General features: G+C 44.2%; 1 protein-coding gene across 1 annotated transcript; it reads left to right on the top strand.

Moving 5' to 3' along the window:
* On the top strand, window positions 1–25588 carry pde6a (phosphodiesterase 6A, cGMP-specific, rod, alpha; the record flags this gene model as incomplete). The annotated part of the gene is made up of 23 exons (XM_079167565.1): window positions 1–329; window positions 941–1082; window positions 4832–4984; window positions 6418–6507; window positions 6814–6954; window positions 8154–8228; window positions 8532–8596; window positions 8933–8999; window positions 11532–11579; window positions 14315–14464; window positions 15365–15508; window positions 16022–16087; window positions 16323–16469; window positions 16983–17090; window positions 17636–17745; window positions 18790–18877; window positions 19040–19140; window positions 19419–19526; window positions 19676–19739; window positions 22904–22978; window positions 24771–24854; window positions 25175–25343; window positions 25545–25588. The coding sequence occupies 23 exons, from the start codon at window positions 1–3 to the stop codon at window positions 25586–25588; spliced, it is 2568 nt and encodes an 855-aa protein (XP_079023691.1).
* Between the last annotated feature and the right edge of the window lie 508 nt (window positions 25589–26096).

Here is a 26096-nt window from a genome sequence, read left to right as displayed (position 1 = left end):
ATGGTGGACGCAGCGGCAGCAGAGCAGTTCCTGGACGCCAACCCGCAGTTCGCCAAGCAGTACTACGACACCAACTTCAGGCCACAGGTGGTCTCGGACCTGCTGGACAACAACCGGAAGGTGGTGATGGACATCAGCAAGTTCCACGACCTGACGGCGGTGGAGGAGAGCGAGGTCCTCTTCGACCTGATGCGGGACATCCAGGACAACCTGCAGATGGAGAAGTCCATCTTCAACCTCATGAGACACCTCAGCTTCATGATGAGGGCCGACCGCATGAGCCTCTTCATGTACCGGCAGAGGAACGGAGTGGCCGAGCTGGCCACCAGGTGAGCAAAAAGGATTTCTGTTGAAAATTTGAAAAGTAGCTTCAGCTCCGAAGCTTCATTCATAACATTCAAATTCTAAATCAGTATTCCAATGCAGCGTTATTTATATCTCACGTGTATTCATTCTGTTTCAATCTGGTATTTCTGCAGATAAACATCAGGCGACACTTTTATTATAAGTATTATACTATTTGTACATTCATTGAAAAAAGATAGATGTAATCATTTCCAACACGTTTTTATTTATTGAAATATTTAGATGTTTAGCATCACACAGAAGCAGCACTTATGAGGCATATTTATCAGAGAAAGATGATTTAATAATAAAACTAATTTATTCCGATAAATCCCTTATTTCGACTTGAGGATTTAGTTTTTTTTTGTGATTACATAAATGTCAATAAAATATGATGACAGACTTCTGAAGCGTCATTAGAAGACCTCAATAGAATGAATTGAATGAAGACATTCCTACAAATGAATGTGACTGTGTAGCTGTACTTTGATGAGTGTAATTTGCATTTATTTCCTCTAATGTCTGAGTTTTGTCCACATGGCAGCACTTTGAGATCACCTCATGATGTAATCTAAGGGTTTATCTTCACCTCCAGGTTATTTAATGTCAACAAAGACTCTCTGTTCGATGACTGCGTGGTGCCGCCCGACAGTGAGATCGTGTACCCGCTGGATATGGGCGTCGTGGGCCACGTGGCCTCCACCAAGAAGATGGTCAACATCGCTGATGTGTCTGAGGTAAAGACACTGTTACTGTTTATTGTGTTTTAATGTTGACGCGGGCATCAGAACGACGCTACTAGTTCAGGTATTCATATACAGAACCTTTCCTATCATACATTTAATTGGCATTTAAACAGTAAACATGTGTTCCGACCTGTTCACTTCCCCCTAACTGTACTTCCTGTTGCATACGGGACACAAATGAAAGCGTACGTCTACTAGAACGAAGCGCCTTGGTAGCCGAGTGGTTAAAGCACAAAGACAAATAACTGCATTTCTACACCGTCCTTTGTCCAATGAAGGTGAAAACGCCAAAACAATCATCTTAAAAGACCAAGAAACAGACAAGTCTCACTATTTCATGTAATGCAAACTCCTCCTCAGTCATTAAATGGGTGTTTACATCTTTACTCTGGTCGACCCACTGAGAATGAAACATCTTACCCTGTTTAATTAAACCTGTTGACTTTCACTACATCTCATCGAGTAGTAAGTGACTGATTCATGACCATGAATGTAAAGTTATACTCTTCTGTGTAAAAACATTGAAATATATGTAAACAGTGAAATCTGTTGCTGCGTCTCGGTTTGACCACCAGGTGGCGACGTGTGACCACAGCGTCTCCCTCCACCCAAAGCCAGCTCAGTCTCATTACAGCCAAACAGCTTTGACATTTAAAAAATGTCTGGCGAGCTCATTCCCACGTAGTCTTCAGGTGTACCTGCAGGTCCACTGACTTCACGTCCGCCCCCCCCCCCCCCCCCCCATCCTTCCTGAGAAAAGTCCTGCACCAACAGCTATTGTGACATTTGCACTTAATAAGGCAGCAGCCCGCTCCGCATCACTGATGGATTACAAGACGTCCTCTGTATCAATTCAATCTCAGAAAGCTCAGCTGCCGATGTACGGACGAGACGGACCCGGGGTGGATTGTTCCCGTTTTGGGTTCTTTTATCGGTTCTGCTGCCCGCAGAAACAAACATCCCCACGCTGTTCAAACCCCCCCCCCCCTCTGTCCGTCACGCCGAGGCCTCACACAAACGCATGAAAAGACATGATGGGAAATATGGCAACTGGAACGATATCAAAGCCTCCAAGTCTCCCCAGTCGTGGCGAAAAGGAACAGCTAATGTTTCCATATAATTGGTTGGCTTTATGATGCTAATGCCCTGCGGATTGGCCTTTGAGAGAAATGCAGAGACTGGGCATCACTGTCTCTCTCTGCGCTCTATTTCCATCCCAGTCCACCAGTCAGGGTTCCTGTAGGTAGAGAGTGGGGGATTATGTGTCACTGGGATTATGTTGTGAGTAACAGCTGGCCTCATTTCTCCCCCCTTCTTCTGTCCCTGCCTCCTTCAAAGTGAATTTAATAACCACACAGTTTCACAAACTAATAACTCTGACCGATGTTTGAGGTGTGGTATCTCGAGGGGTGGGCTGGGGGGTGAGGGGGGGGGGGGGGGTCGGTGGGGGAGGCCGCAGATGAAGCCGGTTAATCTGTCCTGAATTAGAGCGATCCCAGATTACTCTCAGAGGTCACGCAGGCTCTGAGCCCTTTTCACCGACTCAGCGCTACAACACACCTTTAATCTATTCTGCTGCACTCTATTGTTTCAGCCGATTCGTTTCTCTTTGCTGGAGCAGAGGAAGGTTGCAAAGGGTCAGATAATATCCAAGGGAAGTTCAATTTGGGAATTAAAAAAATTACAATACATTTTTTTTTTTTTACCTTTTTTAATCGTGATTATTTTTTGGGGGATACACATGAAAACCAAAACGTTTCCCCAGTTTATTACTTGCATGAAGACAAGAAAGTTTCGTATTATAAGTTTTCTGAAAAAGTATGTTTGGATATGCTTATGATGTATGACATGGTAAATGAGCAATTAACCCCTATATTTCATTTAATTCCCATGGAACAGTATGTTTGGATATGCAAATGAGGTGTTATCTTATTACATATGAACTCATTTTCATACATTTCCAGAACAGAAATCTGAACATTGGATAAAGCCAGGCTCAGCATTCTTGTCTCATTTTGTTGACATGTTAATCACAAACTACTGTCATTGTTGGCACAAAGAGACTGAAATCCACCTTATTTGTCATAACTGGAGAAGCTAAACTGACCAGGGAGGAAGTTTATTTATTGATGTTTATTTGCAGAATTTATAATAAATGATTTACATATTTATTACATACGTATGTATTTATTGGGATGCATGTATCTCTTTGCATTTATTATTCATTTACAAATTCAACTTTTCATGGAAGGGATCAAACGTTTCTCCTCTCGCTTCCTATTTATCATCTTTATTTGAAGTGTAGGATTTGGCGCCATCTAGTGGTGAGGCTGCAGACTCGCGCATCATTTGTCCATTCTGGGCTATTGTAGAAACATGGCGCACTCCGTGAAGAAGTACCCTCCCTGTGGAGATAACAACAGCAACACAGAGACTCTTAGTTTCAGGTGATCACACTCTAAATACTGAAAGTCTGCCCATAGATCCCCTCAACGCTACACACTGTTGCTTTAACAAATATAAAACATTCCAGGTCTAATGAGGGAATCTACTGTATCTCTGTGACACACTTTTTAAACCAAGCAGAAAGGGTTAAACAATAACGACCGACATACATGAATAAGGTAAACAAATATGTGATTTTTTTATATCAAAATACAACTTGTACTTTAGATGAAACTTCCTAAGTGTAGATCCGCTGTGGATAGGTCGAGGCAAAGCTTCAGCTGAGGATAACAAGCAGGATGAAGACTTCTCTGGGCTTTACGGGGCCAAAGGTCAGCCAATAACAAGCTGTCAAACTGCTGCAAACAGGTTTATTTGTAAGCCGTGTGAGGCTGCAGGTAAATAAGCTACTGTGTGATGCAGATCCAGGATCAGCTTTGTCGCTCTCATAATGACTTTTCCCCCTTCAACTCCTGGACCACGGCCAGTCTTCAGGTCGACCCCTACGTAGAGAGAGACGGACAACTTCAGACATTAATAGATACGGAGTCAGGGTGGTTTACTCGTTGAGCTTGTAGTGCAGGATGACGACGGCTCAAATCGAATTGAGGACGCTCAGACAGACGCAGAAACCAAGAAGGAACTGTCTCTGCAGCTGCAGCAGAAAGAGAGGCTTGAGCTGTTCACATGTGTTTGCTTTGCATGTAGCAGCAACAGTATTACGGTCCACGAGGCTGAAGGATGTAAATGATGCAAATGTTTGATTTTGAGGAGTATTCTAGCAGTGATTTGATAAATCAGCCAGGGTGATATATTGGCTGATAGTAGCACATTGCAGATATATCAATAACAGCGTATATGTCAGCTGATAGACGTCAATAAACAGAAGCACAGCAACGCCAACGACATGTCTTTGTGTTTGAAACTGTTTCAACATTCTACAGTTTGTCCACCGGACTTAGTGACACGTTTATTTTTTGCGACTCCCTCGAGGTTCTCTCTCTTTTCTGCAGCTTTTTTAATTCCTTCTCGGCAGTTAATGAGCCGCTCTTCCTCCGTTTCACCGCCGGAGGAACACAATTGATGACCCCTGCTGTTCGGGAGCAGCAGTAGCCGGAGTGCAGCAGAGGGGGGCCTTGAGTTTGTGCATAATGGAAAGCCTTTTGCTCGCAGCGTGTACGGATGGAAGTGGTGTGTCCATCAACGCTGGAAGTCTGGAAGAATGCGGGGGCACAGAGCAGGCAATCGGATACAATAAAATACTCTCTCTCTCCTCTCTCTCTCTCTCTGCACAGAGCGCTCATTACAGTGACTTTGTGGACGAGCTGACCGAGTACAAGACCAAGAGCGTCCTCGCCGTCCCCATCATGAACGGCAAAGACATGGTGGCCGTCATGATGGCCATCAACAAGCTGGACGGGCCGAGCTTCACTGCGAAGGACGAAGAGGTAACATTGAACTGGAAATTCACCCTCAGCACACTTTATTTTAGTGATTCAGTCACTTTAAAACCTTGCAAAGTGCCTCAGAACAAACTATGTTCCCCCTCCGCGTCTATGTATTTGACCTTTACTTACTCTTGCAATGCTTTTTGTCACTTCTCCAAACTGTCTCTGTTGGTAACTGAGTGCCTGACCGGACAGTGATCCAAAACTCTGTAACTCAAACACAAAAGTTTACAATAATTGTTCATGAGGTCTGTTGTAAACGCTGCATGAAACCATATGACGTAGATGAAGCTTCTCTTGTTCAGCGTCAGAACCCTGTAGTCCAGTTAACTAACAACATCTCTTATAACTTCATACAATCCCTGTTAAATAACATGCAGACAGACTGTTAACTAGAAATCACTCAGAGTTTATCGGTTGCAATATCTTCCCGATATGTTCAATTATATAAATGTATAACTTGCGTTTGCACTCAGGAGAATATCTGAATTCTATCTGGTCATAAAGTCATAAATGTGCATGTGCTATATCAATGGGTTCATTTTTTTAAAGTGGCAACGGACAACTTTTTCAACCTGCGTTTACAAGTATTATTATTACTGTTTAAAGTTAAAGTTGACCCGCTCACTTTTCATTTTCCTCTGTTGACGTTGCCGATATGCTTCCTTTGGCAACGATTGGAGCTGCAGCTACTTGCATTGGAGAAGCGTTGGTAACGCTGAACAGCACACTCTGCAGTTAGTGTTTTCATGACTTTGTGCTGTAAATATATAAACTTTATGATCCCGGGAGGCCGTACGCAGACAGAGCTGCATGGTGAGGCTTAGAGGGAACCACTCTAAATGCAGATGTATTCATTATTCTGTAGCCATTACGTTTGGTAATCAGCATTTACTTCATAATGATAAAATAAGGCAAACAAATATCTATTGCTACTTTAAGGAATTTATAAGCCGAAAAGGCTTATTTTAATTCCTAAACGAAGATGTTTTATATCCCACTAACGCAGCGATGCAGAGGTTGCAGAGGGCTGTAACACTGATTAAAGAGTCGCACTAAAGAATCACCGACAAACAATAACATCAAGTCTCTGTGGCGAGCAGTCAGAGCACCACGCAGACATGATGCACGAGACACTCTCTCTGTCAACAAAGACGAGACGATGTTACCTTTTTGGTTTTAATATCACACGTCAAACAACGGCAGTTTGACAAATATAAATATTGGCGATTTCTGATACGTCTGCCATTTGAAACGCGTCCCCCTGCTCCCACTGACGGCACAAAGGTAAAAGTAGCCAACGGATAGAAAACAGAATATTGTAATGGTTACGCTTTGGCCTTTGAAATAAAAAGAAAGGTTATTAAAGAAGAGAGACAACAGTGTGTTCAGCGCTCACAGACTATAAAACGTGTGTGCTGTTTCCTTCCCAGACGCTGAACAAGTATCTCAACTTTGCCAACCTGATCTTGAGAGTTTTCCACCTGAGCTACCTGCACAACTGTGAGACCAGGAAGGGACAGGTGAGACCGCACAGCATGTGCTCCGTCCTCTGAACTTCTGAACTTCCTTCATCTCAGACTCAGATCGGATGTTTTTAAAGAGACGAAGTGTGAACAGCTAGAAGCTGCGTAGATGACAAACATACTGTATGTGGTACAAACGACGCAAAAGGAGTCGTTCAACCATTCAGCCTGACTCTGGAAGCACAAACTGACCCAGATATGGTTGGAGGCAAGTTACACGACGCGGTAGGATGAGGAGGGAGGTGTCCAGGTTAAAGCTCGGGGTCTGAGGCGTTTGTGTGTTGGTTCTCCTCTGTCGTCCAGGTGCTGCTGTGGTCGGCCAGCAAGGTGTTTGAAGAGCTGACGGACATAGAGAGGCAGTTCCACAAGGCCTTGTACACCGTCAGGGCTTTCCTCAACTGTGACCGGTACTCCGTGGGTCTGCTGGACATGACCAAGACCAAGGTGGGTCAGCGTGGACACACGGCCAGCGTCGGGGACACGGCGGGGAGTTTTAGTTTGAGATCGTCAGGTTTCCTCAAAATGTGAAATCACATCCAGCTTTTAGGGAAGAGGTCACATATTTATGTCAACAATATGATGATACAGTATTACAAGCTCATGTCTTTCTCTTTCTTATATAAAGAATACATAAATATAGATAACAGAATACTTGTACAACTAACAAACAACTTGTAATACACAAAGTCAACCTTTGCATTGCCTACACGCTCACACTCCAACATGTGTGTAACCACAGTGTTACACATTCACCCGTTCACACACTTCACGTGTCTACACACACACAGCTGCATGCAGATGCGTGCATAAGGTCAAATACATGAAGCTTAATTAAGAAGTCAAAAACACTTTAGCAATAATCCACGTTTAGGGCTTCTTCACCCCTAAATCCTGAGACTTCACTTTAAGCAAAAAACCATCACATCCTGGGGAAAAAACAATAACTGTATGTATTGATAATGAATGTTTACAAATGTGACACTGCGTGCATCCAGTGCTTATTAATAACGTCCTGCTGTGTTTGTACCGTTCTCCTCCCAGATGAGCTTTGATGAGATCTGTTTGTGATATTGAGATATTTTCAGACGCTCCTCTGGGGATTCTTGTGCTCCATCTGCACGCGTCTTCTCTCGCTTCCCTCGTGTCTAAGACGAGAGCTAACGCTTAAAAAACCATCTCCTGATCGCCGTGCGATCCCCACGCACTTACACGTTGTCATAAATACTACTTATTGGCTGTGACTGTCACCTAATTACGAGCAGCTGCCAGTTGATTCCCGACACCTGCTATCTGAGAACAGACACATGTTGTCTGCCGACACAGATGGCTGTCTGGTTACTACGCTGGATTTCAAAGCACTTAAAAACAAAACAAAACTAGTCGCTCAGCTTTGAGCCCCTGTTGTTGGTGCACTTTTTGATGACGGGACAAAACATTCCACACACTAGCTCTAAGAAGTGGCTGGAATTAGCATTTCCAGGCAGAATGCTGGTGTCGGATGAGCCTCCAATTAACAGTAAGTGCATCTAAATAATGAAACAACAGAAGCAGCTGTGTCAGCGATGTTGCCCTCTCTAAATCTTCTGGTTCTCTCTCTGTGTGTGTGTGTGTGTGTGTGTGTGTGTGTGTGTGTGTGTGTGCAGGAGTTCTTTGACCTGTGGCCAGTCCTTATGGGAGAAGTTCCACCATATGATGGACCCAAAACTCCTGATGGCAGGGTGAGGAAATATACTAACCACTGCTACTGCTGTGTCCCCTTGAGCAGCGTTGGGCTGCTTTTAAGACCAATAATAAGAATAATCTGCTTAATGACGCCTTTATACAATTTTAATAAGTACTTCTGTCGAGTTGAGCGTGAAAGGTCAACCGTGATCCTGGAAATAGTTCACTCAACGTCCACTTACTAGCTTTTTGAGCTTTCAACCTTTCACAGACATCAGTATTTCACAGCTGGACTTTGAGTTGTGTTGGTATTTCTAAATACAAGATACATAATTTTTTTATTTGTTTGTCTCCTCAAGGAAATTGTCTTCTACAAGCTGATTGACTACATCCTGCACGGAAAAGAGGACATCAAAGTCATACCGTAAGTCACGAGCTCCAGTCTTAACGACACACAGGGGTTTTGTTTGCTCTCGTGCACGTGGACGCACATGCACGTGGTGAACGGGACACGACACATTCCTGCCTACCGGGTTACGCTGCTCCACCGATACCGACGTACAGGAGGCTGTAACGATGCATGCGAGAGGCATTCAAGCTGTTTGTCAGACCTGAAACATTTAAGGCGATCGGAGTGTGATTATCAGATAACAGGATATTAATGTTTTCCTTCCTCCCAAAACCAAACATGACATTTTCACATTTTGTCATTCACACGATCACTTTGTTGAAGATGTCATCGTGTTGTGTTGCTCCTCAGGAATCCTCCGGCTGATCACTGGGTCCTGGTTAGCGGCTTGCCGACCTACGTAGCAGAGACCGGACTGGTCAGTGTCTCTTTCTTTTAGAGCTCCTCTTCCTTTAGTTCAACACATCTTTGAACACATCTCACACAATCAAACCCAGTTTGTGTCACAAGAACATCACGAGTTTCATGCAACTGTTTTTAGCATGTTTCCCACCAGATAACGATACATTTATTAATCTTTGAAGAGTGGAAAACTAAAGTTAACCTTTGGAAACTTGTTGGGTGTCAAACTGACTCCCTCTAAGTGAGAGTTCTGCATATTTCATCGTTCTTCTTCCGTTCTCTGCACGTCAAACTGGTCTCTAGGATCAGAGATGGTCTCTAGGATCAGAGATGGTCTCTAGGATCAGAGATGTTCTCTAGGATCAGAGATGTTCTCAGAGATGTTCTCTAGGATCAGAGATGTTCTCTAGGATCAGAGATGTTCTCAGAGATGTTCTCTAGGATCAGAGATGTTCTCTAGGATCAGAGATGGTCTCTAGGATCAGAGATGTTCTCTAGGATCAGAGATGTTCTCTAGGATCAGAGATGGTCTCTAGGATCAGAGATGTTCTCTAGGGTCAGAGATGTTCTCTAGGATCAGAGATGGTCTCTAGGATCAGAGATGGTCTCTAGGATCAGAGATGTTCTCTAGGATCAGAGATGTTCTCTAGGATCAGAGATGGTCTCTAGGATCAGAGATGGTCTCTAGGATCAGAGATGGTCTCTAGGATCAGAGATGGTCTCTAGGATCAGAGATGTTCTCAGAGATGGTCTCTAGGATCAGAGATGTTCTCTAGGATCAGAGATGTTCTCTAGGATCAGAGATGTTCTCTAGGATCAGAGATGTTCTCTAGGATCAGAGATGTTCTCTAGGATCAGAGATGTTCTCAGAGATGGTCTCTAGGATCAGAGATGTTCTCTAGGATCAGAGATGTTCTCAGAGATGTTCTCTAGGATCAGAGATGTTCTCTAGGATCAGAGATGGTCTCTAGGATCAGAGATGGTCTCTAGGATCAGAGATGGTCTCTAGGATCAGAGATGTTCTCAGAGATGGTCTCTAGGATCAGAGATGTTCTCTAGGATCAGAGATGTTCTCTAGGATCAGAGATGTTCTCAGAGATGTTCTCTAGGATCAGAGATGGTCTCTAGGATCAGAGATGTTCTCAGAGATGTTCTCTAGGATCAGAGATGTTCTCTAGGATCAGAGATGTTCTCTAGGATCAGAGATGTCCTATTGAAGGACACAGTTTCAGCTCACATGGTTCCACGATGAGTGAGGGTTTTGAACATGTGACCTTTCAACAACCTGCTCCGCCACCCCCGAAGCTCAGCTCATGTACGAATCAAACAACACCTGAATAATGAATGAAAAGGCCGGCGAGCCGATTGAACAGCGACGGCTCGGTTCAGCACAAGTAACAATGACAACAAACCGCCGGTCTGAAGATACGAGACGGAGCCGATGTTTTATTTACAACAGGTTTTGGTCAAACAAAGTGGAACAGGACTCACAACACGAGGTCTGTTCGGGACCTTGAATGACGGTGTGAGGAACACAGAGCTGTGGTTGTATCCAGCATGCTCTCAATTACAGCCTACACGGAGTTCAACGAGTCCTTTAGTGTTGAGATTGCGACAATCACAAGCAGGAATATACAGTGAGGGACTTAGATCAAAGCAGCTTATACAGATGTTCGCATTGACTAAAGCGTCACCTTACAATCAGAAATGGCGTCGGTGTATTGAGTGAGATGGTCTCGGGTGTATGAATGGACGTTATGCGGTGGGGTTGAGGATCATGAGCTTTATTTCAGCGACTGAACGTGTTTCGTGTGGCTGGATTCAACCGAAAACCTTTTTGCTCGGAGCAAAGTGTCTCCTCCACATTTCTCCCTCTGACTTTCAGAGAACAACTTTCCCTTCCTTTTGTGCAGGAGTCTGTGTGAAAGCAGTGTCCTTTCTTAAAACATCTTCATTTCAAGATGGCTCCTCTGGAAGCTGCGGGTGGTCAGAGGAGCAGAACGCCATCAGGCCTTAATACACAGTTGTCAGTGTGCACGCCGTCGTGGAAATGAAAAGAGTTCAGCCACACGCTGCTGTGATGTGTGTGATTTCTGCAGCCGTTGTAATTAATCACAGTGATACTTCTCCAAACTCGCTCGTCCTTCTATCCTTCCTTCTATCCTTCCTTCTATCCTTCTATCCTTCCTTCTATCCCTCCTTCTGCTTCACCCCGTCTGTCCTCCCCTCATCCTGTCCTTCCATCGTCTTCTCCGCTTGTCATTTTTCAACTCAGCATCATCTTCTCCTTTTTTCCTCTTCTACTTCATGTAAAAGGTGAACTTCAGCTTCACCTTTCCATAAATGGAGGATGAAATACATGTCAGAGTGACACTAATGGATGAGATGTGACACAAGAGGATTTTAATGGGTTGACAGTACGACTCTGTCTGCTCTTGAACATCACATGTGATCTTGTGAGGGTGTACTTTGTGTGTCTTTCTCACATGAAAACATTGCAGCAACTCTCATCACAGATGTCCTTTCTTTTGTCCTTTTCTTTCCACAGATCTGTAACATAATGAATGCCGGTCAGGACGATTTTTTCAAATTCCAGGTAAGACGGCGCTGTTTAAGAGAACAAGAGCGAAAGTTTCAGACTAATAAGCGACTTGTTGAAGCGGCGAGCCTCGGTTCTTCATCGCGTCTGTAGATTAGAACGCTCTTTGTGTAATTGATGAGTCATCAGAAGGTGCAGGAGCTGAAATGTTTCATCTTAAAACATTCTAGCTTCAGCTTTCATGTCCATCTCTCTCCTGTTTACAGTCTGTCAAAAGAATACAACAGCGTATTAAAATAAAACACTGAGCTGTAGGAAGGGGAGTAATATTAAGGGATATTCTCTGAGATTAAAGTCATAAATTTGTGGAAAAAGAAACTCTGAAAACATAGTTTAGTTTTTTTAACCACATCGCTTCACTTTGCCATGTTGGATCAAGCTCATCCCACCACAGGCGCCGCCGCTTGCCGTGTATTATTCCTGCAGTGTCGAATTATAATCTGCAATCGGATTTAGCGACAATGAAATACTTGTGAATTCAGCTCAGAGTCATCATGTCATCATAAGCATCCAGACTTAGAAGAGACGGTGCTGTGAATATGGCCAATTTAGTAGAAAACTATTTACTGATTTAAGTTTTTAATTTAAGTTTCTTTCTCATAAATAAACATCTTTTTTTTAACCTACAATGGCTGTAATCCGCCGTCGTGAATGAATAAAGGATTGAACTCTTGCTACTTTGCTTCCAAATGGAATGAATATGCATGTCAATATAAATGTTTAATTATCAGCTGTTCACAGACTCTGTTCTCCAAAGCTCTGCTCAAATGTGATCATCCAGTATGACATTCATTTCATTCATATGATTTGTTCTCTTTACATTTATTTATCCGGGAGAGAATACATTCAGTACCGCCCGGCGTCATGTTCATTACTTTATGTACATTAGTTTCCCTCATTATCTGTAATCACATTTGTGCGTAAAGTAATCGATGACATTAGCATATCACCGTCAGATTACAGTAATTGCATTATATATATACGAGCCTTTACTCTTGAGTGACGTGAATGAAATGTAATAGAGGTTATATGTTGAAATACTATATTAAAAAAGTAATTTAGCCGCATAATGGGCTCTCATGAATCACCAGGGACTCATTCTGCCTCATAGTCCAAACTGAATATGTCCCCCGCGCTCCGCTCTCCTCGCTGTAAATTAGATTTCTGAGGGCTATAAAGCGGCCGCAGTATTTATCCTTATTATGCTCCGTGTCTGTCGTCGGTGCTGCACTGCTGATAACAATGGATGTTAACATGAAAATCCACCTCTTCTCTTAAAGTCTGATCGCTTTGAGTTATTTAGTGACGACGCGTTGTGATTCATCTCACTGGCAAGCTGAGGAAGTGTTTCAGTCGTATTTAAAACGCGCAGTACGATGGTTTGCTGCTGCTTTGCATTCTGGTCCTTCTACTCCTGTTGAAATCCATTCTCCATAACCGGCTTTCTTCTTTATGTTTGATGCATTTTTTTTGGGGGGGGGGGGGGGGGTTTGGAAAGATCTGTGCAGCTCCTCCGCATTGCGATGTGGCGGAACATTACGCATCAGCTGCACACTCAATAATTGAGTGTGCGTTATTCTCCAGCGTTGGTATGTTGAACGGACCTGCTGTGTGCGTTCTGCATGCTGCGTTTTTATTCCTGCGTGACCTCTGAACACCGGTGCAACCAGTCTCAGTCTCTCTGCTGCTTTTAGTGCTTCTGTTCATCTCCACTTTCCCCTCTTCTCTGTTGCTGAATGCGTCGCGTTTTACTACCTTGTAAAAGCACCTTAAAGTGCAGTTTTATGAAATGGGACAAGATAAATTAAGTAGATTTTTTTACGGGGAGGTTTTATGTCGCTGAAACCTTTCTCATCATCAAACTGCTGTAAATAACGAAAAACACAACCTCTGAAGTTCTTATTCTGCGTGATGGTTTTCATCCGTTCAAAATAAAATGAGAGAACATTTGTTGTTACAGCTGCTTTTTAAAAAAAAAAAGTCATATGTAGGACATGTTAAAGAAAGTTTAAACATAGCTTAACTTCAGGCAGTGGAGTGATGGGGCACAGGAGCTAAGCAATGTAACGGAGCAAATAGGCCGATAACAGTGTAAGCGTTTGCTATATTTAGAGTATTTTCACTGATTTGCTCTGGTGTCAGACAGTCCGTTCTGATCGGGAACTGAAGCTGTTATCTACACCTCCTTTGACAATAACAGTGACTGGTACCTGGTGGAACACAAGACGTTATTGGTCTACCGCTGCCTCGATCAACAGCAGAGACAACTTCCCCTTCAAGCTGCACAGATTCCCAGTTCATTAAGTTCTTTGTGACTCTTGACAGATAATCCAAGTAAAATCTTCCACTTCGTGATGAAGCTAAAGTGCAGAAGTATATGAGCCCGTTTTAAAAAAACGAGACTTCATCAACTGCTCCTGCAGTGTGTTCATATTTTGGGGGCAGTGAGCAGGTGAATTATTGATTCTCTCTCATATTTCCTCTGGATGGAGAAGGTCATATTACATTTCTGTGGGGTTCCTGCTTTCTTTATTACAAAATAGTGGTACGGGGTAAAAAAAACAAGGCCCAATATTACTGCCTAAACATATCAAAGAATGTATATTCTTATTCATAGTCATTGCATGTTGAAGTGTGTGTGTGTGTGTGTGTGTGTGTGTGTGTGTGTGTGTGTGTGTGTGTGTGTGTGTGTGTGTGTGTGTGTGTGTGTGTGTGTGTGTGTACGTGCACAGAAAGAGCCTCTGGACGACTCCGGCTGGACCATTAAGAACGTCCTGTCTATGCCAATCGTCAACAAGAAAGAGGAGATAGTGGGCGTGGCCACGTTCTATAACAGGAAGGATGGGAAACCCTTTGATGAAATGGACGAGACGCTGATGGAGGTACAGGCACAGAGTGTGTGTGTGTGTGTGTGTGTGTGTGTGTGTGTGTGGCAGCACTGAGTCATTGGTTTATAAATACACTCGGGCCATTCAGAGCGTCTGCATTATTTATCACGGGGCCCGGAGGCTTTTTGCTGAAGTTTCTCGATCTGCCTCACTGCTGAGAATTCAGTTAAAATACACAACATGACAGTTTGATCCTCAGCGGTTCCTTAAAATCTGTCGTCTTCTGAACACGTTTCTTTTTGACACTTGAACGTGATTTATCATTCATTAATAACCGCGCAGCCGAGGTGATTTTGCAAAGCTGTTAGATCTGATGTTTGTCAAACAGTTTAAAGTACATTTACTCTTGTACTATGTCAAAGTACTTGTACTTTACTTGAGCCTTTACATATGAAGCACATTTGTACTTTGTTACTTTGTGCTCCATTTATTTTATTTGTCACATATTGCTAGTCACTTTGCAGATTAAGATTTTAACATACGAACCATATGAAATACAGTGAATTATTACACAACCCAACAGGAAGTGAAGTAGTTAAACGTAGACGTCACCTGGATGATGCAACGTTTAAAACGCTGCGTACATGTGAGGGCACCAGTATTAACGAGTCAGTACCAACTTTTACTTTTGATACTGAAAGTTTTTTCTGAGTAAGTTTTGAATGCAGGACTTTCTCACACTGTGGTGTTTCTACTTCCTCCACCTCTGACCGGACGCTTCACTTAGTTTTGGGCTGAGGGAGGCCGTTAGCTTGACAAGTGAGCGCCACCGTGGCTGCACAGAAAGGAAAAAGAGTGTCACCTACTCTTATTAAAAACAGGGTGAAAGGATTTGACATACCTGCCACCAGTAATAGGCTGCTAACTCTCTCTCTCTCTCACACCTGTGTCCAGTCTCTGACTCAGTTCCTGGGCTGGTCGGTGCTGAACACCGACACCTACGACAAGATGAACAAGCTGGAGAACAGGAAGGACATCTTCCAGGACATGGTGATGTACCACGTCAAGTGTCGTAAGGATGAAATCCAGCACGTCCTGGTTAGTGGAGACATGCGTCTATGAGCTGGTTCTTTACCCACATCACCTCCCGTAGAGATGAGTACACGAGTTATTGAGGCTCATATGAAAACTTCTGGGTTGAATAAATGTGTTTTTATGTTTCAGTTCTAGAACATTCAAAACGTTTTTTAACAGTCAAGGATTTGAAATAAAAACCACATTCTGTGCTCCAATGATGAGATGAAGAATGTCTTTATTAGTAAAATAGGAATACATGAGGGATGAATTCTTCTTTCTCCGTTGATATGTGTGCCAGCCAGAACAACAGCAGTCCGTTTGAAAGCACTCGGTGGATATGGATGATCTAAACGGGAGATGTGCATCGTTTATAAACTGAAATAAGCTGTCGGCTTTCTTATGAGGCGATTTGTCAGCGGACGGGAGACACAGAACAAGAGCAGACACCCTGATTTGCCCTCAGATCAGGAGGCGGCTGATTGATGCCAAACCGTTTCATCCAAGGTGAGCGCTGATGTTGTGTGTTTCCCCCAGAACACCAGGGAGCGGTGGGGGAAGGAGCCGGACGCGTGTGAGGAGGAGGAGCTCCAGGAGATTCTGGTAAACAACAGCAAGAAAAAACATCCGCTTTGTGTTTCGGCAAATAGAAATGTCTTGACCTCCAAATACATTGTCCAAGCAACAAAAAGAAATACATTTCCCACGATGCAAGTTGATTTTGATTGACAGATTAAAACCCGGACCTTTCGGTTATTCTGTTTTTCCATCTTTCTATAAAACCGTTGTGTGCTCTACATTCACACTCACATTGAGGACTAAGTGTCTCCGTCCACAGTCGGAGGTCCTGCCAGACTCCAGGAAAGTTGAGCTCTTTGAGTTCCACTTCTATGACTTTCATCACACCGAACTGGAGCTGGTGAAATGTGGCATCAAGATGTACTACGAGCTGAAGGTGGTGGACAAGTTTCACATCCCCAGAGAGGTCAGTCATTGGTTGGTTAGTTGAGTTCTCTGTGAACGTCCACGCTGCACATCTCCGTGGGCCGCAACGAAAAGCTTCATTCTCAGTGTTTTCAATTCTAAATCAACATTTGAATGCAGCTTTTTGAACATAGTTATTGTTGTTTGCCTGCATGTGTATTGTCTGTAAAGACAGTATTTCTGCTGCAGATAACGATGTGGCTGCTCTAATATTACAGTATTATTATATTTGGAGAATTAGTTTCCAGTAGTGGTTGTGTAGTGTATGTTTTTATCTGATGAAATATTCTGCTTCAAGCCGTATACAAATAAAATATATAAATATATGAAATCATACAGCCCTAGACAGTAGAAATGTTCAAGATAATAACAAACGATCGATTAATCGCCGTACGATTCAGCTGAAAGTCCATAAACATGAAAATGATTTGTCTGGCACGGCGGGAAAAAAGCTATTTTTGGTAATTTTGTCGTGTAAACACGAGTTAAAAGCAGGAGGCTGTGTTTCCTTCAGGCCCTGGTGAGGTTCATATACTCTCTCAGCAAAGGCTACCGGAGGATCACCTACCACAACTGGAGACACGGATTCAACGTGGGACAGACCATGTTCACCCTGCTGATGGTGAGACGTTCACTTAAACTGACTCTCTCCTTCCACCTCGCTCGTCTCTGTAAGAGGTCATCAATCCCTCACCTCCTGCTGCTGCTCCTCCTCCTCCTCCTCCTCCTCCTCCTCCTCCTCCTCCTCCTCCTCCTCCTCCTCCTCCTCCTCCTCCTCTCTCTGATTCAAAGTGATGCACATTCTCTCTCCTCCTTTGGAATGAAATGATGAAGTGTGTCTGTAAATGAAAAGTGAGCCAGTGTTCCCTGAACTGGTCATTAATAACACAACCAGTGCGTGTTGTTATTGTTTATATATAAATATATACATATATATATGTATATATATGTATATATTTTTATATATATATATATATAGCCCCTACTTGGAAAACGTGTAAATGCCTCCATTTGTTTGTTTGTGTGCAGTAACGTGTGCATGCATGTGCACATATGTGATGCTATTTGTGCATGAACTCAATGAATCATGGATGCAAACCTCCCATGTCTCTAATAGCGGACCTCCTCGCTCCCTCTGTCTGACTTGTGTGTGTGTGTTTGTCTCAGACGGGGGATCTGAGGCGCTACTTCACAGACCTGGAGTGTATGGCCATGGTGACCGCCGGCCTCTGCCACGATATCGACCACAGAGGAACCAACAACCTCTACCAGATGAAGTAAGAGATACAGGGGGGAGGGACGGAGGGGGGGACGGGGGGAGGGACGGAGGGGGGGACGGGGGGGGGGACGGAGGGAGGGTTTCAACAGAAAGAAAAGCTTTTTGTATTTGTGAAAAGTCGTAACTAACATAACTAACATTCTGACCTTTTAGAGGTAACTAATACATTGAGAAGTAACTAGTGAGCTGGACTGACCTTTGGGATTTTAGCCCATTTAATAAAAATTGACGCAACTCCGACTTTGTGTGTTTATGTTTTTCATCTTTTAACTTCTTTTCAGGCGTTCTAGGCTCTCGGGATTCATCGGGTATCAGTAATCAGTTTGAGAGCACCGAGGCCGTCTCACTTATTGGCTTCAGGGTTTGATAAACGAGAAGATGAAAGCTACTGAGGCAAAAAAAGAGACCAGCTGAGTCACAAGTGCTCTAAACAGAGAAGGCTGCACAATGCAACACAGTGCGTGCACGTAGCGGTGATTTCTCTCTAGAGAATCATTAGACGAGCTGTTTACTGGAGCAGACGCACACAATCTTAAAGTCTCGTGGGGGAAAGTTTCAGCCCGTCCACCTTTTGATCCAATAATTGATTATAAACTGAAATGAACTGAAATTTAATCAGACAGCGCAATAAACAATATGATTCATTAAAACATGGTTCTGATGATTCCTTTCTTCCTTGACCTGATTTCTTTCTGTCGTTCGGTGAACGCGAGCCTTCGGTTCGTGTGAGACCGTTTAATCGACTTCGAGGCGACGGCAGCCACTCCTCCCGTGCTCGGGCGAGCTGACCTCAGCTCTTTATGTGAAGCTCGCGTCACACACTGAGAACATCAATGAGCTCATATTGACCAGATTACACCTCCAGCTGCTCTGCTCCACCTGCTGATGGATGAGCTAATGAGAGCCGCCATTAGCGCGCCGACACAGCGGGCCAGGCCCACCCTGAGTTTAACATGCATGAGTTATCGCAGTGTAACCTCCCCACTCTCTCTCTCTCTGTGTGTGTGTGTGTGTGTGTGTGTGTGTGTGTGTGTGTTTCCAGGTCTGGTAATCCACTGGCGAAGCTTCACGGCTCCTCCATCTTGGAAAGACACCATCTGGAGTTTGGAAAGACTCTGCTAAGAGATGAAGTATGCTGCAGTACACACACACACACACACACACACACACACACACACACACACACACACACACACACACACACACACACACACACACACACACACTCTTTCTTAAGCTACCCGGTATCCTTGTTGTCCTTTTGACTTTTCTGACTTTCTGTCGTGTTTCAGTCGTTGAACATTTATCAGAATCTGAACCGCCGTCAGCACGACACCGTCATCCACCTCATGGACATCGCCATCATCGCCACTGACCTGGCTCTCTACTTCAAGTGAGCACAGCAGCATCCGAATACATCTGCCGATCACACTCCGTGTAACTCCGTCTGTGTTAAGACAGAATAATGACATTTAAACTAGTGAGTAGCACATGTAACAGTCATTCCATATTGTTCAGTGTCCATCCTAACTACAGCGCTAAACCGCCCTCGCAAACATAACGTCGGCAACACAAAGAGAGTCGGGTTAACGTGTAGGAAACCTCGTGTGAACAACATGCAATACAAACAGAAGATGTATGTTTGGGAGGATTGTTTTTCTTTCTGTGCAGGAAGAGGACGATGTTCCAGAAGATCGTGGACCAGTCCAAGACCTACGAGAACTGGAACGATTGGACCAAGTACATGATGCTGGAGACCACGCGCAAAGAGATCGTCATGTAGGGCGCACACACTCACACACACACACACACACACACACACACACACACACACACACACACACACACACACACACACACATGGACGAACGCGTGTGCCAACAGAGACGTACAGACCAACGGATCTCAGTCATGTGTTGTGTTTTTAGGGCCATGATGATGACTGCTTGTGACCTGTCTGCCATCGCCAAACCGTGGGAGATCCAGAGCAAGGTACACACACACACACACACACACACACACACACACACCATCACACACACACACCTGTGTGATCTCCCATACAAGGTTCTTTTCATACTTCACAGTATATAATGGCTGAAAAATGGCCCTCCAGCCTCGCTAACATGCAGCCGCTCTGGGTAATAAGGCTCACGCTGGTCTGCACAGAGAGGCTGTGTGTGTGTGTGTGTGTGTGTGTGTGTGTGAGGGGGAGCCGATGATAAAGTAGACAGAGAATGACACTCTTGTCAGCGCTGCCGTTTCTCTCAGTAGTGATTCCCGACGGACCTCGTGCATCAAAAGCAACTTGCTGCTTTTCATTCCCCCTCATCACGTCGTGGCAGCCGCTGCCTTTCATTTCAGTTAAGTGTGTGATAAACACATCGCCGCCGAGCCTGCACACACAGGACGCACATCCGGCTGTCTCGACAGGCGCTACCGGAGGGTCGTTTTTTACCTTTTTATTTGTCCGCTATTGACTGGGAACACATGCTCTTTATCAGTAACTGTCTGCTTCACATCCTCGTACGCGCACATGAGCTGGAGACTCGGAAGCGATCTCATCAACATAGAACCCATAAAAACACCAGAGATGGTAATTTAAAGCACAGCTAGTTGAGCACTGGTGAAGTGTTTGATGCAGCATCTGTTGACAGAAGAAGTAAAGTTAACCATTTTATTTCTGCTTATAAAAGTCTGTTTATTTGTTCAGATTTTCCTCCAATCTGTGTGTTCAAATCATTTTATGTAAGGCAATACAAACCCTTTTAAATAAGGGCACAAGCCAACGATTAGTGTGCTTTTATCAAACTCTGGAGCAGTTGTTAACGCAGTGATTGTTCTCCGGTGTGGAACAAAACAACCGGTCCCAGAGAGCTGATCCCAGACCCTAACGAGGTTCGATTGCAGGAAAACCAAAACTGACCCGATAAGCAGGAAGTGAACCGAAACGCAAGCTGTGTTGAGACGGACACAGATAAACATCAGGTCAACATGAGGACTGACTTGGATGTTTGATTGACTCGAGATGAACTGGAGGAGAAGTGATTTCTGCACACAGTAGATCAAAGTGTGAAACTCTGTACACGCTCCTCACCGTTTCATTTCATTTGTTCCACTTTGCTGTGAAACCAAACCAGATAAGAGAGAAAACAAACCAAAACTATTAACTCCTCTTCTGATTTCGGACAAAGCCCAACAGACAATAGCTCACGATAAATGATTTTAGAAGGGAAAGGAAATCCCTGGTTGAACTGATCCACCCTGAGACCTTTTATTCAAGGGGTCACAAGTAGACACGGCTTCATTTCAGAGGGTCACGAGTTAGAACAGTTCGTACTCCGTCTCATTTGTTCCTGTGCTGTTACAGCGTGAAGCATTAAGGAAGATATCCGCCTCTCAGGCTCGTTCCCTCCCGTCCACTTAGGAACAGAACAGAAAGTAACTTGCAGCTCCACACTCTGTTCCTGCACAGAGGGGATGTTATTGAGAAACCAAGAGTGACTTCTTCCATTCATTTAAATCACAAACCCTCCATGTGGTCGATATCCTCAACTATGTCGTATCATTTATGTTTTCCTTTCACTTGCACGGCCTCCTTCTGCCTCACTTGACTGACAAGCTAACGTATCTATAAAGTCTGATCTTCATCCGCCTTTTACATCTGACTTTGTGAATTCACTTCTCAGATGTGTTTGGGTTTTTAAGATAATTCGTCCAGCGTGGTCGAGCTAATCCTCTCTCTTTTGTATTCTATACATTCTTTACTTGAACAGGGACAATGCACGGACATTACTCTTATATAAAACAATGAGAGATTTAATGTAGCAGGTTTTTTAATAAGTCAAATAGATTTAGCAGTGAAAGCAGCATGAACCCGTGTGCTCCTCCTGGAGAAGTTACTTTTCCATTTTGGGGTCAGAATCTCGCTGGATGTCACCAAACCGAAGTTGTATACGACTTCAGCTCTGGTACTCGACCGCTGCCAATTAGGATATTCCACTCTGCATCTGTTTTTTCGGGTTGGAGTTCACCTTCGCTGCACCCGGTGAGTCATCTCTGCTTCCCACACACACTCACTGTCGGGATGTCTCTGTACAGCGTCGGCCGCCCTCCTGAGAAGTGTTTTCTAAAAGTAGTTTGGTGACGAACTCGTCCTTTTTTAAAAGGTGAATCCCTTCCCGAACGCAGCGCTAACACATTCCAGCCGTCATGTGAAACCTTTCCAACCTGTTAGACCTCAGTAACAGATGTTGACTGAAGCAGCATTTAGATTTAGATTGTTGGATAAATATCTCCTCAAAGTACAGATTGATTCGTTGGGATTGTTAGCGGTGATTTACGTCCTTCGCTCAGACGTAACGGAGAGACAAAAAGCTTGAGCGGCTTCATTCGTGATGAGATGTTCTGCTGACATTTGTTATGTTCTGCTTCCCACTCACACACACGATGTCTGGCTGCACAAGCCTCGTGACAATCGTTCCCCAAAAGTGGCTCGATGACTAACTCTTTCTAAAAATGAGGTTTTCCATCCTGAATACAGAATTCACACATTATTCACCAGATCTGTCGAATAAGAGCAGGTTTTCATTTCACCGAGACACAAAGCCTGAAACTGTGTGAATGCTCTTCTCTCGTACGGGACATTGTGGAAGCTTTATGGGCTGATTTGAACAACGTGTACATGTATGAAGATCTTTAGCTCGTTGTAATGTGACGGTGCTCTAACAGCAGTTATTGTTTATGAAGGCCTGTGTCTGAAAGGAGTATTCCACCAGAATACCAACAGTAGTGCGGACATTGTTCGTTTTGATAATCGAGTAATCAGACGAACAAAATGTGACGACTTGCTATTTCTCTCTGTTTCATGCCGTTGTGCGTTTGGGTTTTGGACTGTTCATCGCACAAACAGAGCAACTTAAAGACGACATCTGTGACTCGGGGAACTTGTGATGTTTTAGTAACATAATGTCACCCAAAATTATCAACTTTTCACAAAGGTTAAAAAGCAGCTCGGTTTACAGCTTCATCCAGAGGACTCGTTACCAGAGTACGTGTTGAGGTGATGATCAAAATCCACGAAATGGTTGTTGCATGTGATTTGTTTTTAACTGTCAACAGCACCTCTGAGACAAACCTTTCTTGTCCTCCTCTAGGTGGCGCTGTCTGTGGCCGCAGAGTTCTGGGAGCAGGGAGACCTGGAGAGGACGGTCCTGGAGCAGATTCCCATCGTAAGGACACGCCGAGAGCTCGATGCTAAGGACCCCGTTTAGTCCCGTTGACGTTACACAAAACCTCTAAACCTCCGCAGATCCAACGGCGCTGCGCTTTTATTAATAGTTGACCTCTGACCTCCAAAAAAAGAGGATTTCCCTTTTGAGAATTCATAAAGCACATTATGAATTATTACTAGCTGGCAGGAACCAAGATCTGTGAGATTTATTGTTGGAAGATTGTTTTGTGATCCTGGATTTCTCTGAGTGATTGTTTTGTCCACGTCTTTATTTTTTTGTATCATTTTGTGCCAGTAAGTTAAAGTTTGAGCGGAGGAGAAAGAGGATTTGGTGGGTGGAGAGGAATCATGGGAGTGGAGGCAGGACGAGGCTCTCCTCCAGGCTTCATATTTAGGATGGAGAGCGGGAAGGACACGATTAGAGACAGCGGGGGATCACGAGACGGAGAACGCAGTTAGAAGACAAAATGAAAAGAAGCGGTTTTGTCCCCGTAGCTGTGGTGTTGAGCGATGTACGGGCCGTCGTGTGGAGCGGCCGGTGTGGCTCTAACCCAGCCGACCGTGCCCTCCGCTGGCTCCTCGCTCTGTTTCATCCCCTCACGGATGTCCTTGAGACACTTGAAGCGCGAGAAGCACCGTCCCCGCTCTCCCCCCGGCCTCCACGCTGCTCTGAATTAATAGCATCTGTGTCAGCGGGGAGGACTTTTCATTTTTGATCAGTTTGTGCTCTCCACAGCGGTCGATCCTGTGACTCACTGTGGTCTGACGAGAAGAAAAAAAGATTCAGCGGAGGCTGCGACACTCACACTTTCTCAGGAGATGTCGGTGGCAGTTTTTGCCAGCAATTACAGGCAGCGTGAAGTCTCCGACAGCTTTCTACAGTCCAGCGTGCTGCCCACACGCACGTCTTTTTTACATGTGGCTGCTAATGGGACTCTAATGGGACTTCACATGTTCATTCACCCTTTAATTGCACACTGAGGAACTCCATGTGGAGCGCTCTTCTACAGGCTTGCAGAGTGACACTTTCCCCTCTTTTTAAAGCGACAGAAGGTGACGCTTTGTCTCTAAGGATTCGCTCACTCTCTGCTGCTCTCAGGAGACTTTTTTGGGAGGTTTCAGGTCCCGATTGGATGCTTCTAACATTTCTTTTGTACAAAACGGGTTTCTCAGTCAGTGATGGATGGAGCGCTCGATAACATCGATGCATGTTTACAAAAAAAAAAAGAGGTCAGAGGTCAGCTTCAATGAGGCTGGGGAAGGCACCAGTGCTGTTCTTAAAGGGATCGTTTTGGCTTGTATGAGCTTTTTTTATCCATCGTCAGTGTTTTACCTTCAGTAGACGGCGGTGGCCACGCCCCTCAGTCAGGAGAAACAGACATGACGACCTGCACAGGTGCACAGTAATGTAGTGCATCCGCACAACATGTTTCAGTCACCTGATATTAATGCTTTTAGGGAAGTGTAGTCTATATTTTTGAAAGTGAAACTTATCTATTGATAAGTACCTCATAGAACCCCATTTCAAAACACCCAAACTATTCCTTTAAGAACAATCTACTTGATGTAATTTCCTAATTATTGCTACAGACTTAATCTCTAGTGTGCAGCAAGACAACAGGGTGGACAAAATAACAGCAACACTGTTTCATCACAGTTAGTCACTAAGATGCAACGGCATAGCAGTCGAGTTGATGACCACATCAGTACACACAAGTGTTTTAATCTCTCTCTCTCTCTCTCTCTCTCTCTCTCTCTCTCTCTCTCTCTCTCTCTCTCCCCTCCTTCAGCCCATGATGGACAGAAACAAATCCGACGATCTGCCGAAGATGCAGTGCGGTTTCATCGACTTCGTTTGCGCTTTCGTGTACAAGGTCAGAGGTCACACCACACGGAGATATTCGCTCCTGATTTCTGTAACGCAGCATGACGCTGGCTGCAGCTGGATAATCTGTAGGTACATTTACAAGGTGCGACACTCGCGTCGAGCAGTTGATGGCATTTTAACTTGATATTGACTTTTCTTACCTTTATTTACCGGTGACTTGATAACTATCATCGACTCTGTTCGCACCATCTGAGGCTCATTTGTTTGTGTTACATTTACAATATTTAATAAATGTCTGGTTCTAACAAAGCAGTATTGATTGTGTGCGCGTGATTTGATTTGCGTTGACGCGTCGTCCTTCTCCAGGAGTTCAGTCGTTTCCATGTGGAGATCACCCCCATGCTGGACCGCCTGATGAACAACAGGAAGGAGTGGAACGCCCTGAAGGAGGTGCACGAGGCCAAAGTGGCCGTCATCGAGGAGGCGAAGAAAGCCAAGGAGGAGGCAGCTCAGAGAGCTTTGGGGGCCAAACAAGGTAGGGGCCACAGAGGGAATTTTACATTAAAGTGAGACGTATATCCCAGAACCATTGCTTAATAATCACAGAAGAGACTACAGAGAAAGCTATTCAATGCATTTTTAATGGAGTCACTTTGATAAAAGAAATAACTTCTGCTCTGTTTTTCCTTTCTCCCTTCCTTCCCTTTTTTCTTCCTTTCCTTCCTTCCTCCTGCAGGAAGTGCAGCCCAGTCACAGTCAAAGACTTGTATTGTCACTTAAACATGCTTCAACAGCACCAGTTTGCTTGCTACAGTACTTTGCGGTTGTCCAGCATCTCTCACTTCAAAATGCACGTTACAAACTGTCTCCTCAACCTTTTATCTGCTTCCTTCTGCTTCTTCCTCTCCATCCTCTGATACTGAGCTACTCATCATAATGCACTCGGTATAATGATGTGTTCAGACGTTTGTGAGAAGCTCCAACATTCGCAGGTAAAAGGACATGTTGTTGTCGGTGGAGTCTGGTGATGAGGGAAGAGAGCGTAGACGGACGTAGCCGCGTCACTTCCCCCCTCGGAAAGGATGTTAAAGCTGCTCAATGCTACGGATCAGTATAGGCTAACGTGTTTCTCTGGAATCATGTCAACGTAATACTTTTACTGTAGTTAATAATGAGAAAATGTGAATTTGCTTACACGTCACTTTGCAGAGATAAGTAAATATTTGCTATTTTCCTACTGAACTACTTTGGCGTCTGTGTTGTTACTGAGCTGTGTCTCTGTGTGGCG

This window comes from Pholis gunnellus (assembly GCF_910591455.1).
Source record: "Pholis gunnellus genome assembly, chromosome: 10".
NCBI classification, from domain to species: Eukaryota; Metazoa; Chordata; class Actinopteri; order Perciformes; family Pholidae; genus Pholis; species Pholis gunnellus.
This window is presented reverse-complemented; position numbering and strand designations above follow the sequence as displayed.